This window comes from Magnolia sinica, chromosome 8 (assembly GCF_029962835.1).
Source record: "Magnolia sinica isolate HGM2019 chromosome 8, MsV1, whole genome shotgun sequence".
Taxonomy (NCBI): domain Eukaryota; kingdom Viridiplantae; phylum Streptophyta; class Magnoliopsida; order Magnoliales; family Magnoliaceae; genus Magnolia; species Magnolia sinica.
The window spans coordinates 43,857,888-43,871,101 of NC_080580.1; the positions used below are offsets into that span (position 1 = coordinate 43,857,888).

The 13,214-nt window shown below is 37.8% G+C and overlaps 1 protein-coding gene across 4 annotated transcripts in view; it reads right to left on the reverse strand.

The window, feature by feature from the left end:
• Window positions 1–13,214, reverse strand: part of LOC131253273 (auxin response factor 4) — a 115,441-nt gene that overhangs the window by 29,937 nt on the left and 72,290 nt on the right. For all 4 annotated transcript variants that reach the window (XM_058254225.1, XM_058254222.1, XM_058254224.1 and 1 more), the window contains exons 7-8: window positions 7,103–7,222; window positions 6,937–7,012 (exon numbers count right to left, since the gene is read on the reverse strand). In XM_058254225.1, coding sequence (XP_058110208.1) covers window positions 6,937–7,012; window positions 7,103–7,222 — 196 coding nt within the window. The remainder of the gene's footprint in view (window positions 1–6,936; window positions 7,013–7,102; window positions 7,223–13,214) is intronic.

Genomic DNA, 13,214 nt, shown 5'->3' on the forward strand with positions numbered 1-13,214 from the left:
TGGATTCCTCGATTAGCCACTCAGTGATGTTTTTATCCTCGGCTAAAGGCATTTGGGATACGCTTCATGATATGTTCTCGGAATCTCAGAATTTTTCACGGGTATTCCAGCTTATTCAAGAAATTGGTTGATATCTAACAAAATTCAAGGTCATTAAAAGATTATTATTCGATGCTTCGGGGTATGTGGGATGAGTTGGATATGTATCAGCCTCTTCCTTCCAAATGTAAAGAGGATCATGAACATACTCATAAGCAACGGGATGATACTCGTATCATGCAGTTCCTCGCTGGGTTGAGTTCTGATTATCTTCACGTTCGCGATCAGGTTGTTATGCAGGATCCTCTTCCCCCATTGACGACAGTCTATGCCATGTGTCAGCGTGCTATGATCTCTACTCTTCATTCTCATTCATTTGTGCCACCCGAGCGTTCGGCACATCTTGTTGGCGATCAGTACTCCCTTGGTCTTAGGGTACCATCCTTGAGCTCAGGGCGCATTTCTAGTTTTGGTGGTCGTGGTAGAGGCGCGAGGGAGATCGCAATCGCGGCGGCCGTAGTCTTCGTGGTCGTGGTAGGCGTGGACGAGGACGTGATGGTTCCGCATTTGTTCACATTACGGTGGAACTAATCACACTATTGATTATTCTTTGGCATACATGGTCGTCTACGTATGCCATTGCTTCCGAGACACGTCTTCCACCCCGACGATCTACTTGGGAGTCTCTTATTATTTCTCGGGCGCATATGATGCCCTTATGCGGCTTCACATTAGGGATATTCTGAGCCTTCTCACGCAGCTTCGGCCCGGTCAGGTACCGCCCTTCTTGCGTCATCCTCTCCTACCTCCTGGGTCATTGACTCTGGAGCTTCCTCCCATATGAGTAAGTTGCAATTCTTTTCTTCTTATTCTTCTTCTTCTTCTCCCACTCAGTATGTCACAATCGCAGATGGAACCCAATCTCCCATCTCTGGGATTGGTTCCATCCCTCTCTCTTCTTCCTTGTCTTTGTCCTCCGTATTGCATGTGCCTCGTTTTCCATTAAACTTATTGTCTGTTAGCTCTCTTACTAAATCACTCAATTGTTCCATCACCTTCTTTCCTTCTTATTGTTTGTTTCGGGACCTACAGACGAAGAGAGTGATTGGTGGGGGCATGAGCGAGGAGGCGTTTATCTTCTCGATGATACACCTGTTGCCGCTTCTAGTACCCTTTCTCTAGATCAAGAGTCCATGACTCGGTGGCATTGCCGCTTAGGCCACCCATCCATTGCTAGATTGAGACTTTTATTTCCCTCCTTACCTGTCACTAAACCATTATGCTGTGATATTTGTAAATTGTCTAAACATCATCGTGCCACGTTTCCTCCTAGCTCTTCTGGGAGGAAATCTCAACCTTTTCTTCTGGTTCACTCGGATGTTTGGGGACCAGCTCCGGTTACCTCGACTTTTGGATTTAGATATTTTGTTACCTTTATTGATGATTATTCCCGCATGACTTGGATTTATCTTTTGAAATCTAAAAGTGAAGTATTTGATGCATTTAAAGTGTTTTATCATGAAGTGTGCACTCAATTTCATTGTTCCATCAAATCCCTCCATTCTGATAATGGGGGAGAATACATGTCTACTGCCTTTCTGTCCTTCTTGCAGGAACGTGGTATTTTATCTAGGACGTCATGTGCTCGCACTCCTCAACAAAATGGTATTGCAGAACGAAAGAATCGTCATCTTCTTGACGTTGCTCGCACCCTTCTACTTGGGATGCATCTACCCAAACATTTTTGGGGTGATGCTCTTTTAACTGCTACTTTTCTTATTAATCGTATACCCTCACGTATTCTGTCTTATAAATCTTCATTTACTATTTTGTATCCTCATGATAACCCATTTCCTCTACCACCTAAAGTTTTTGGTTGTACATGCTTTGTTCAAATTTTGGATGGGAGTAATGATAAACTTAGTCCCAGGGCGATTAAATGTGTCTTTATAGGGTATACAAGGAGTCAGAAAGGTTATAAATGCTTTGACCCATTGACTCGCAAGAAATATGTCTCTGTCGATGTCATCTTCTTTGAGGATCTTTCTTTTTTCCCCTCTCCAGGCCGATCCCTCTGTGATCCTCTTGCGCGTCAGGGGGAGTATAACTGTTATCCTCTTTCCACTAATGATCATGGGAAAACTCTTCTCCCCTTTATTCAGCATCCTGTTGGTGATATGGGTAAGCCTAAGCCTCTGCGGGTGTATCAGCGTCGAGATAAATCTTCACAAGCTCAGTCATCTACCCTTCCGCTTACTTTGGATGTTGGTTCAGGTGACTCTCCTAACTCGAGTTTAGATCTTCCCATTGCCTTGCGCAAAGGGTCACGATCTTGTACTCAACACCCCATTAGTAATTTTGTTTCATATGATCATCTTTCACCGTCTTTTCAGTCATTTGCAGCTTCCCTTTCAGAGCGGAAGGTCCTATGTTCGATATGTTCCCGTGCGGAGTTCCCACCTCGCACGTGCGGGGGGGTGTTGAAGTGATAAAGTCCCTTGATATACATTGATGCACCACACTCTAATAGCTTGAGCTTTTGGAGCAAATGGTTGTTTGACAGGGGTTGCCTATTTATAAGAAAACCCTATACCCCAAAAGCCGCACCATGTGCGCACACTATTACTTAGAGATGAAGTAAGAAAAATAACAACTAATCAAAGCAATCTAAATCGTTTATGATGTTCCTAATAACGATAATAAGCAAAACTCAAAGTCCTAGATCATTTAGGGTAGTGGGCCACGATCATGAGATCTAATGGTGGGATCCACATGATGATCTGATCTACTCCAAGGAACCAAAACATAGTCCTCTAACTAGGAGGCCCTCCATGGATGTCGTCATCGATCCAGATCGATGGTAGGACCCTCCTCCTTGCGTACGTGCGTAGGGGGGGCGTGCATGTGCACGAGATGTCCCCATAAATTTCCTTGCCTAAATTTAAGGAAAAAGTTTTAAATTAAAGTTGGATGAATAGTGGGCCAATTTTGGTACACTAGATTAGCCCCAAAATGGCCTGAAATGCATGCAATCCCTAAGCATTCACCATTCCCCTAAAGAAATTTCAACCAAAAAAAGGATCTAGATCATTTAGGGTAGTGGGCCACGATCATGAGATCTAATGGTGGGATCCACATGATGATCTGATCTACTCCAAGGAACCAAAACATAGTCCTCTAACTAGGAGGCCCTCCATGGATGTCGTCATCGATCCAGATCGATGGTAGGACCCTCCTCCTTGCGTACGTGCGTAGGGGGGGCGTGCATGTGCACGAGATGTCCCCATCAATTTCCTTGCGTACGTGCGTAGGGGGGGCGTGCATGTGCACGAGATGTCCCCATCAATTTCCTTGCCTAAATTTAAGGAAAAAGTTTTAAATTAAAGTTGGATGAATAGTGGGCCAATTTTGGTACACTAGATTAGCCCCAAAATGGCCTGAAATGCATGCAATCCCTAAGCATTCACCATTCCCCTAAAGAAATTTCAACCAAAAAAAGGATAAAAAATCACTATTCATAAAAAAAGACCCGAAATTGCATACCAAAAATAGAAAAGAGTTAAAAAGCATTGATTTTATGCATGCATGTGTAGATCTAAACTCCATGCATGTAGTTGAACAATCTAAAATCCAGATATTTCACAAAAAAAAAAAAAAAAAAAAAAATGAAACTTAATAAATATTATACAAAATCCTGCAAGAGAGAGAGAGAGAGAGAACTACAAAAGTTATGCAAACATGGCCAAATCGAACACAAATCCAACAAGATTTGGTCAATCTAGTAATAAAATGTTGAATAAATACAATTGCAACAAGAAAAAACAAGGCAAAAAAAAAAAGGTTTTTTTATTACCTTCTTTTCCCCAATTTTGGCACCATATCTTCGATTTGTCAAAAACGGCCTAAATCTTTTGTTTTAATATTTAAAAATAAATAAATAAATAAATAAAATTGCACAAATCTAGTTGGAAATGGCTTAAAACAGTCTTAAGTAAAAATGTTGAAAAATAGGAGAAAAATTAAAAAAAGCCCCATTTAATGATTTATATACACGTAATGGCCCATCTATTACTGGACTGCTACGGGCCTATTACTGTAAAAAAATAAATAATAATAATAATAAAATAAAATAAAATTCAAAATAGGTCGTTACAACCCTGTATTGCATAACAGCCCATGCAGTAACTATTTTGTAATAGCCTCTACTAAGGTATTCCAAAAAGGTTGCGTAACGGCTGTAAAAGTGGTTACATAGAGATAACAGTATAGCCATTATGCAATTATGGCAACCATTACCATCCGTTACGGTCAATGTTACTGTTATGGAATACCTCAGTTGCTACAATCGTTACATTACCCTTTTATAACACCATGGGGAAAATTGATTGATAATATATGAAGATATTGTCATCTAGTCAGAAAATTGATTTACTTAACGATCACTCGACCTAATATCACTTTTCTTGAAGTGTCTTCGGTCAATTTATGCAACCTCCCCGTGTTCCTCATATGGAAGCCGTGTTATATATATTTAGAAACTTGAAAGGAGCGCCTGGTCATGGTAATTTGTATGAGCAATGGCCATCTTCAAGTAGAAGGGTATTCAGATGTATACTGGGCTGGTTTGCTGTCTGATAGACAATCTATTATAGGTTATTGTACCTTTATAGGAGGTAACTTGGTTACAAAGAGAAGTAAGAAGCAAAGTATCGTAGCCCATTCACATACAGAGGATGAGTACAGGGCAATGAATCATGCAAATCTATGTTTGTTTGGTTAAAGATGTTGATGAGTGGGAGAGAGTTTATGGTTGATATTCCGATGAAGCTATATTGTGATAATCAGGTTGTTTCTCATATTGCCAAAATCTGGTTTATCACAAGTGAACCAAGCACATAGAAGTTGATGGTCACTTCATCACAGAAAAAGTTGCGAACAAGAAAACTTGCACACCTCATTTGTTAAGTCTCAAGATTAGTTGACATAAGTGTTGACAAGTGTTTTAAATAGAAAATAGCATGTAGCGTAGAGTTCACCTCTTTGAAGCGTGAGGCATATTGTACTTGGTTGCACCAATTTCATGATATTTTGCACCAAATTAGACTGATTAATAATGAAGTTTAATAAAAGTTCATGATATTTGGTGCAACCAAATGCAGCCTAAGTAATAGGAAAGTGCAATGATTAAGTATAAAGGTTTTGAAAGAGCAACAAAACATTTAATATTTTTTTTCAAAGGTAAAAACCGATTAAAAATTGTTACTTATCTTATTTTACTAAAATCATTGAAAAGATAAACTAATTTTAATTGAAAATAGAAAAATGTAACAAATAATTGAAAACATTAATTGATTTTTAATGCAGTGAAAAATAATTTGATATGTAAGCAACATAGCATGTAGCATTGTCTATGTAGCACATAGCCTATGTAAATTATCATGTAGTGTAGGCTACTCATGACTTAAGTTACTTTCACGAGCTACATAGCACTTAGCTAAGCTACGTAGCATAAGCTATGTAAAACATTAGTGCTCATTACGGCTCTTGGTTGCACTTATTGGATCATTCTTCATCAAGTTGGCTATTCATGATATATATGCTCTGGCTTGAGGGGGAGTGTTGAGGGACCATGGCGGACGGTGATGATCTTAGGTGTGGCCCACTTCACATGGAGATTGTGGTTTCTATTATTTCATATTATTATTTTCCTCTTTAGTCCTTAAAGGTGAAGAGTTAGAATTAATTGGCTTTGATTTAGGTAAAACTTGAGCATGGGGGTATTTTTGTACTTTCACCAATTAATACGAAAGCCCTAATGATAAGGGAGAGGATAGTGGCATCACCACCTCTTTGACCTCTCTCTTTTTCTTGCTTCGCATACTCTCTCCTTCTCAATCTCACTCAAGGAACAGAAATCAATATCCATCTGAGCATATATCTGACGGTAATTTTGCATTTCTCCATCCAAACACTTCCAGGCAGCGTGACAGAATCTATTTGAATCACATAATCCATTTATGACATCTGCAGGAACCCGATTTCAAAAATCCTAAGTAGGATGATTAAGCATGGCCACGGGAACCCAATTTCAAAAATCCTAAGTAGGACAATTAAGCATGGTGTTCACTCACCACTCTTGAACTGATATCAACATCTTCGTCCAAAAAACAATTTGACAGCATTACTTGGCCAAGTCAGCTAGATGCAACGAGATTTAAGTCACTACGAAACTTGCTCATGAGTGCGACTTAGTCACCAAATTGACAAGACTCATCTAGTCAGCTCGATGACTCAAGTTAAGTCACTCTCTGGTCATCAGTTTTCTTTAATAGAAGTTATAAGAATCCAATGTATTCTTTCTTCCCTCTTTGGTTGTAGCAGGCCTGGCCTGTTTATTTGCCTTTGGCTTTGGGTCATTTTTTTAAGTTTTAGTTTTTGTTTTCTTTGGGTTGTAGCAGGTCTTGCCTGTTTCTCCTTTCGCCTTTGGCATACTTCTTTTAATAAAATTTGTTAATCTTCAACAAAACAAAACAAAAAAAAAAAAAAAAAAAAAAAGAAGAAGCCAATGTGTTCAAACTAATGACATCAGTTCTATAACCAGTCACCATTGGCTTTGTGTTTTAATCCAGCTATTTACATATTTTAAGGGAATGTAACACTTGAATATATATATATATATATATATATATATATATATATATATATATATATATAATAACGAGTTAAGGATCAGTCGACAATTCGTGTAGACCAAACCCAGATGAAGATAAAGCTGGGTAGTTTTTTTTTTGGAACTGTCTGACCGATCTACAACTGGAATGGAAGTTAAATTTAAGAAAGAAAATTTGTCAAGTTCAGGTTATACTAAGTTACAAGCTGAGAGTATGAATCATGTACCATCAAGCATCTCCATTTTGAATCAGGCCATCTAAGAGGATCCGTATCTCCTATTCCAGTTATCACTCCATTGTACCTGCAAAGAATATTGAAATTCTTCTTAAGTGCTGATCATGGAGAGAAAATGAAGTGCTTAAGCATAACAGCCAATTAAAATTTACCATACCTCCTGTCAACTGCATCTTCCATTTCAAACCTCATTTTGAACCTCATTCCAATAGATACTGGATGGTTGATGCTTTTAACATATTTCCTGTAAGGTATGACAAATTCTGCAGGGCTTGCCCTGCATTCCAGCATGTTTGAGTCAATAAATGTTACAATGGTTGCACAAGTAATATTGCACAAACATGCTTCATGTCCAAAATGCATTGCTAAGTGAGTGCTTCACCAACAAAAATGATAGAAATTCAAATCTCCATTAGCCTATGATAGAAATTTAGCATTTATGTGGAAAGCAGTTATTGACAAAAAACATTAAAAATGGATTCATTAATATAGAAATGAATCCTGAGTAGAAAAGGAAGATAAGAAGATTGGAAGATGGGACAGTGGGAAGGAAAGATGACAACAAGAAGAGAGAAAAGTAAAGGAGAGAGAAAAGAAGGTAAAAGAGTGGCTAGTCTCAAGAGATTAACCCTCGTATAGCAAAAAAGGAGTATAGTACTCAACAAGACAAAAAAAACACATACAAATCTCTCTACACTCCCCCTCAAGCTGGAGCATGAATATCAACCATGGCTAGCTCGTGACATGTGTTATGAAGCTGATGATGACTGACGCCCTTGGCCAAAAAATTGGCAAGCTGATCTTCAGATCTTTGATAGAACATGGAAACCACCTGCAAAGTCACCTTTCCACAGAGAAAGTGACAGTCAACTTTAATGTGTGCTGTGCTCACAGTAGACAAGATTGGAGGAGATATGAATACCAAACAAATTATCACAATGAAGTGCCATTGGAAGGGACACAGCAGTGCTCAACTCAGTTAACAATGTCTTCAACCAAAGGAGTTCGCACCCCATGACTCATGGCCCAATTTTCAGACTCGGCACTACAATGAGCTATAACAAACTGTTTTCCACTATTCCAACTAACCAGGTTTCCACCCACCAATGTACAATAACCTATAGGGGACCATCAATCTGTGAGAGATCCTTCCCAGTCAATGTTTGTAAGCGCCTCAACTTGAGTATGGTCTTAGTTGGAGTAGAGAATTCCCCTACCAGGAGATCTTTTAGAAACTTCAAGATACAATAGACATCATCAAAGTGACACATGCGGGGAAGATGCATAAATTTGCTCACAACACTGACAACACAGATGACATCAAGATGAGAAATCATCAACTATATTAGCTCGCACACTAATCATTTATACGCCCCAACATCAACTTGTAACTCACCACTGCCAAGCTAAAGACAATGATTTGGTTTAAACAGAGCATCTAGGCTCAAACTCCCCACTCACCAGTCTCACAAGAGATCAAGAGCATACTTTCGTTGAGAAAATAACTATGCCTCACAGCGATCTACCTGCCTCAATTCCTAAGAAGTATATGAGAAACCAGAGGTCTTTAATATCAAATTCCTTACTAAGAAATGTCTTTAGTAACTGAATTTCCTGTACCCCATCACCCTTAAGAATAATATCATCAACATAAACAGTGACAATAGTGATGCCAACACCTCTCTTAAAAAATGGAGTATGATCCGCACTGCTTCAAGAATATCCAAATTGCAACATATCGTTACTAAACCATTACAACAAAGCCATGGTGATTGCTTGAGGCCATAAATAAACTTGTGGAGCTTGCAAGCAGTACCCTTTCTAGTAGATGGAAAAAAATGTAGGAGGTTCCATGTATGGAAGATCCCCATGAAGGAAGTTATTTCTTACATCTAGCTGGTCTACGGGGAAGGAAACGTTCGTAGCTAGAGAAAGTAATTATCAAGCCTAAATATTGCATATTTATCCTCTAATTTGCATTATTTTCCATACATTCAAGTGCTAAATTGACTTCCTAACATACTTTTTGTACATGGGATGTAATTCGGAAGACAGATGAAATCATGCTTAAAGGGAAGGATTAAAGCTCAAAGATTAATCAAATGAAGAAATTGATGTTTGTAGGGTAGTATTGAAGAATTCACATGCCAAAGATCAAAGGAAACCAAGTACTAAAGACGAGGAAAAGTCTGAAAAATTATACAACCTAATAACATAACAGACTGTTCAGTCCCTCTTGAGGTTGGTTCGGTCCGACCGAAAGTGCACAAAACAATGCAACAAGAAAAAGAGATTTTCAGACTTAATTCGGTTCAACAGTCGGTGCGACCGAAGTTAGGTTTGGTGCCACCAAAAGAAGGTTTGGTCCAACCTGAGGGAGATGGAGACTTAGATGAATATTGAATAAATTTGACTACAACCAAAAGACAAATTCGGTGTGACCGAAGTGGTGTTCGGTGAGATTGAAGGGTACAATCCGTGCGATTTGATTACCTAGATCTTCATGAGAGATCAAGCCTCTCATGATTCTAATCTATATTGGATGTTTAAGATTGATATTACTGCGTTATCTTCTGATTAGAATGGATTCGAATCCAATTCTAGTCAAGTTATCAACTTGAGAAGACAAATTAAGTTCAAATTCCATTGATTGGGGATTCATGGAGCCTTAGTTGCTTTTATTAATTATTTTAAAATTCATCCACTTCGTTGGATTAAAAAGCTAGACAACCTAATTAATTCTAAATGTGTTCTCACCAAAGTCCATGTGGATTGACCTCGATCTCACCGAGTTATTACCGCATCGCAACCCTGCACTTGGGGTTGTCAACCCTTGTGTTCGATCAAGTTTTTGGCGTTGTTGCCGAAGACAATTGTGCTGAGAATACTTAGGTTTAAATTAGGATTGGTTTCTAGTTCTAACTTAGGGCTTTATTTTCAGGGTTTTGATTTTAAAATTACTAGTAAGGTTTTCACAAAAATTTTAGAACACTAACAATTTGCTTTGTTTTAGTTTTGCAGAATTCTCTAGCTATAGTTCTTCTAAATTGGTATTGTTCCCCACTTCTTCTAGTTGCTTTCTAGATCTCTTAATTTTTTTTTCTAGATTAATTCAATTGCCTTAGAACTATTTGTTTCATTGTAGGGTTTAATTCTTAGGATTAGAACTTAGTTTTCTGTGTGCTTCATGCCCAAGTGGGTAAGGGACCATGCACAACAACTTCTAAGTGAAGGAGGTTTAGTCAACGGGCTCTCAATCCACTGTCGAGTTAGAAAATATCTAAGTATGCTTGAATCATCTCAAACCATGGCTGCGAATGCTCCAAACATGCTCGAGCATAAGCCACACTTTAATGAGAATGTTAATGTTGAACCTGACACGCCACCAGCTAGGACGATGTGTGATGAGAATGAGGCACACTACATTCCCCCTCTTAGAACTTTGAGAGACTACCTACAACTGGCAAGAACAACCAAACCATCTTGCATGATTTTCCCGATTAATGTAGGTAATCTAGACTTCAAACTGAGAGTGATCCAACTCCATCCCAAATTCCATGGACTTGGAGTGTACTAAATCAGTTACATACTGGTCGTAATGGCCGATTCGTAAAGGTAACGACCAAATCCATTATATGATACGAGGATCGAAACAGTGACCCCCAGTTTTTGGCTCGGATAGGCCGTTACGGGGGCCGTAGTGGCAATTACACCCCATAACAGTCGTTACTGCCCCGTAACAGTTAAGGCATAATGGTCAAAAAACGGTTAGGTTTTTTTCCCATCTTTTTAAGTTGCGATTTTTCTCAATTTTAGGCACTTTTCTCTTCCAAATTATTTCTAAAACTATTCGACTGCAAATTCCGACCACTCTTAACTTGAATTTGAGTATCAAAACAAGTTATTTCAAGGATTTTGTTGAATCGAAGTTTCGTGCACCATTTTTCGAAAGATCTTCAAAAATCGGTATTTATACCATTTTTTATAGGATCTCTGCTGTTATGGTTAAATATGATGCATTATTCAAATTAGAACATATGAATGTGCATTTTAAAAATTATGCAACTGACATTCTATTTTAACATTTGAATATGATGTGCTAATGATATTATAACATATAAATGTTCTTTTTACAGATTATGCAAATGATTTGGTATTTAAAAAATAAATAAATAAATAAATAAAAATAATAAAAAATCGAACTATTTTGGGGCTATTTTTTAAAATTAGGAAAAATCAAATTTTTATTTTTTTTTCAATCATTTCTATTTTAATGGTTGAATATGATGTGTTAATGATAGTAGAATATATAAATGTTCTTTTTACAAATTATGCACAATTGATTTGGTTTTTTTTTTTTTTGGTATTTACGGACTATTTTCTGCCTATTTTTAATAATTAAGAATAGTATAGTCTTTTTTTTTCTTGGTTGACGATTGAATAAGAATGTGGTATTAATATAAGATGACATGAAGTGCTTGAATGTCATATTGTCATTATTGACTCAATCTTTTATTTATTTATTTATTTTTTATTTTCAAATTAGTGCCTATATGTTTATATTTTCTTATTTTGGGCAACTTTTGGAGCTTCGTAGGGTTTAGTACTTAATTTCTTTTTTTATTGATTAAATCTATTTACAAGTTTCAAGATTTAATTAATTCATTCTCTTATAAAAACTGTATTTAGACATATAGAATCGAATAAACTCTCACATAGGTCATATCTAGCTAAGAAAATGTCTAGCCAACAAGGAAGTGAGGATATTGGATGGCAACATTGTCAGAGAGAGGTGGTGGTAGGCACCAAATGAATTGCAACTATTAAAATAAACTAATAACTGGTGGAATCATACGACTCAAACAACATTTGACACATCGAAATGGTCAAGTTGCGGGATGTACTAGAGTGCCAGAAGAGAGTGATTTTGATGCAAGCCAGTTTGGATGAGTCGAAGGGGAAACGAGCTATTGTGCAGAAGAAGAAAGATGCGATTTTGAAAGCGACCCAATAGGAGGTGTTTGGTCCTGAATATATGGGCGCTCATAATGAAGAGATCATTGATTTTGACAAAGATTTAGATCGAAAAATAATTATAGCTAGAAGAGAGAGAGAGTGCGCCTTGCTCGTGAAAAAGAAGAATGTTAGCGCATGTTTGGTGCGAAATCTATACATGATACCGGGGGGTGAGTGGGAGTGGAAATGCAAATGGCAGTGCGACTGCATCTGCAAGTGGGGGTAGGTTGGATGGATTACAATGTATGTTTGGCAATTGACGGGAGGCATCTCACATAATACGACTGTGGATGTGGACTTGGAAGAAGATGAGGCAATGGGACCCTCTATTGATCCAATCCTATTTAGGAAAGAATTAACCAAACAAAAGAAACTAAAATAGATGTGGAGTAAAACTTTCATTGTGAAGCTGGGTATGATAGCAGGAAAGTTATTTATACTTGCCAACATACCCCATAATGCAACCAATTCTCTATATTGGCATGTGGTAATTGATGTAGCGGCAGAAGTGGGTGAAGGAATTAAAGCTCTCATAGCTAGGGAGATTAGAGGGAAATGGACAGATGCAGAGTATATGGATGTGAAAGCATACGTGGCAACCTTTAAACCCATATGGCAAGCCAGAGGATGCACGATCATGTGTGATGGTTGGACTGGCCCAACCAAATGCAACATGCTCAACTGTATGGTGTATTGCCACTTGGGAATGGTGTACATAAGTCAGTTGATGCATCAGATAAAAGAAAAAATGCTACTTATATTTTTCCCTAATGGATAAAATGGTGGATGAGATTGGAAAGGAGAATGTGGTGCAGATTGTTACAGATAACAAAGTAACATATAAGGGTACAGGACAAAAGTTAATGATAAAGATACGACATATATTTTGGTCATCATGTGTTGCCCACTATATTGATCTTATATTGGAAGATAACGAGAGGAAGAAGAGTGTTAAAGAAATGGTCCAAAGGGCAAGAGAAGTGATGACATTTATTTACAATCATAATCAAGTAGTTGCAACCAGTGTTCGAGTTGTCGGTATCGCTACAAGTTTCGCTGGCCGGAGATAAAGATATTATATCGTTATCGCCGATAATATCGCTGATAACCAGAAATGTAGGAAAACGTGGAGGAAACATGGAGAAAATAGTGGAATTTTTCAGTGAAACTCCAAGACATGCCTAAATGCACATATTTGCATATTTAGGAATAAAAAAAATTACAAAAAGAATGCATTACACAATAAGTTTTCA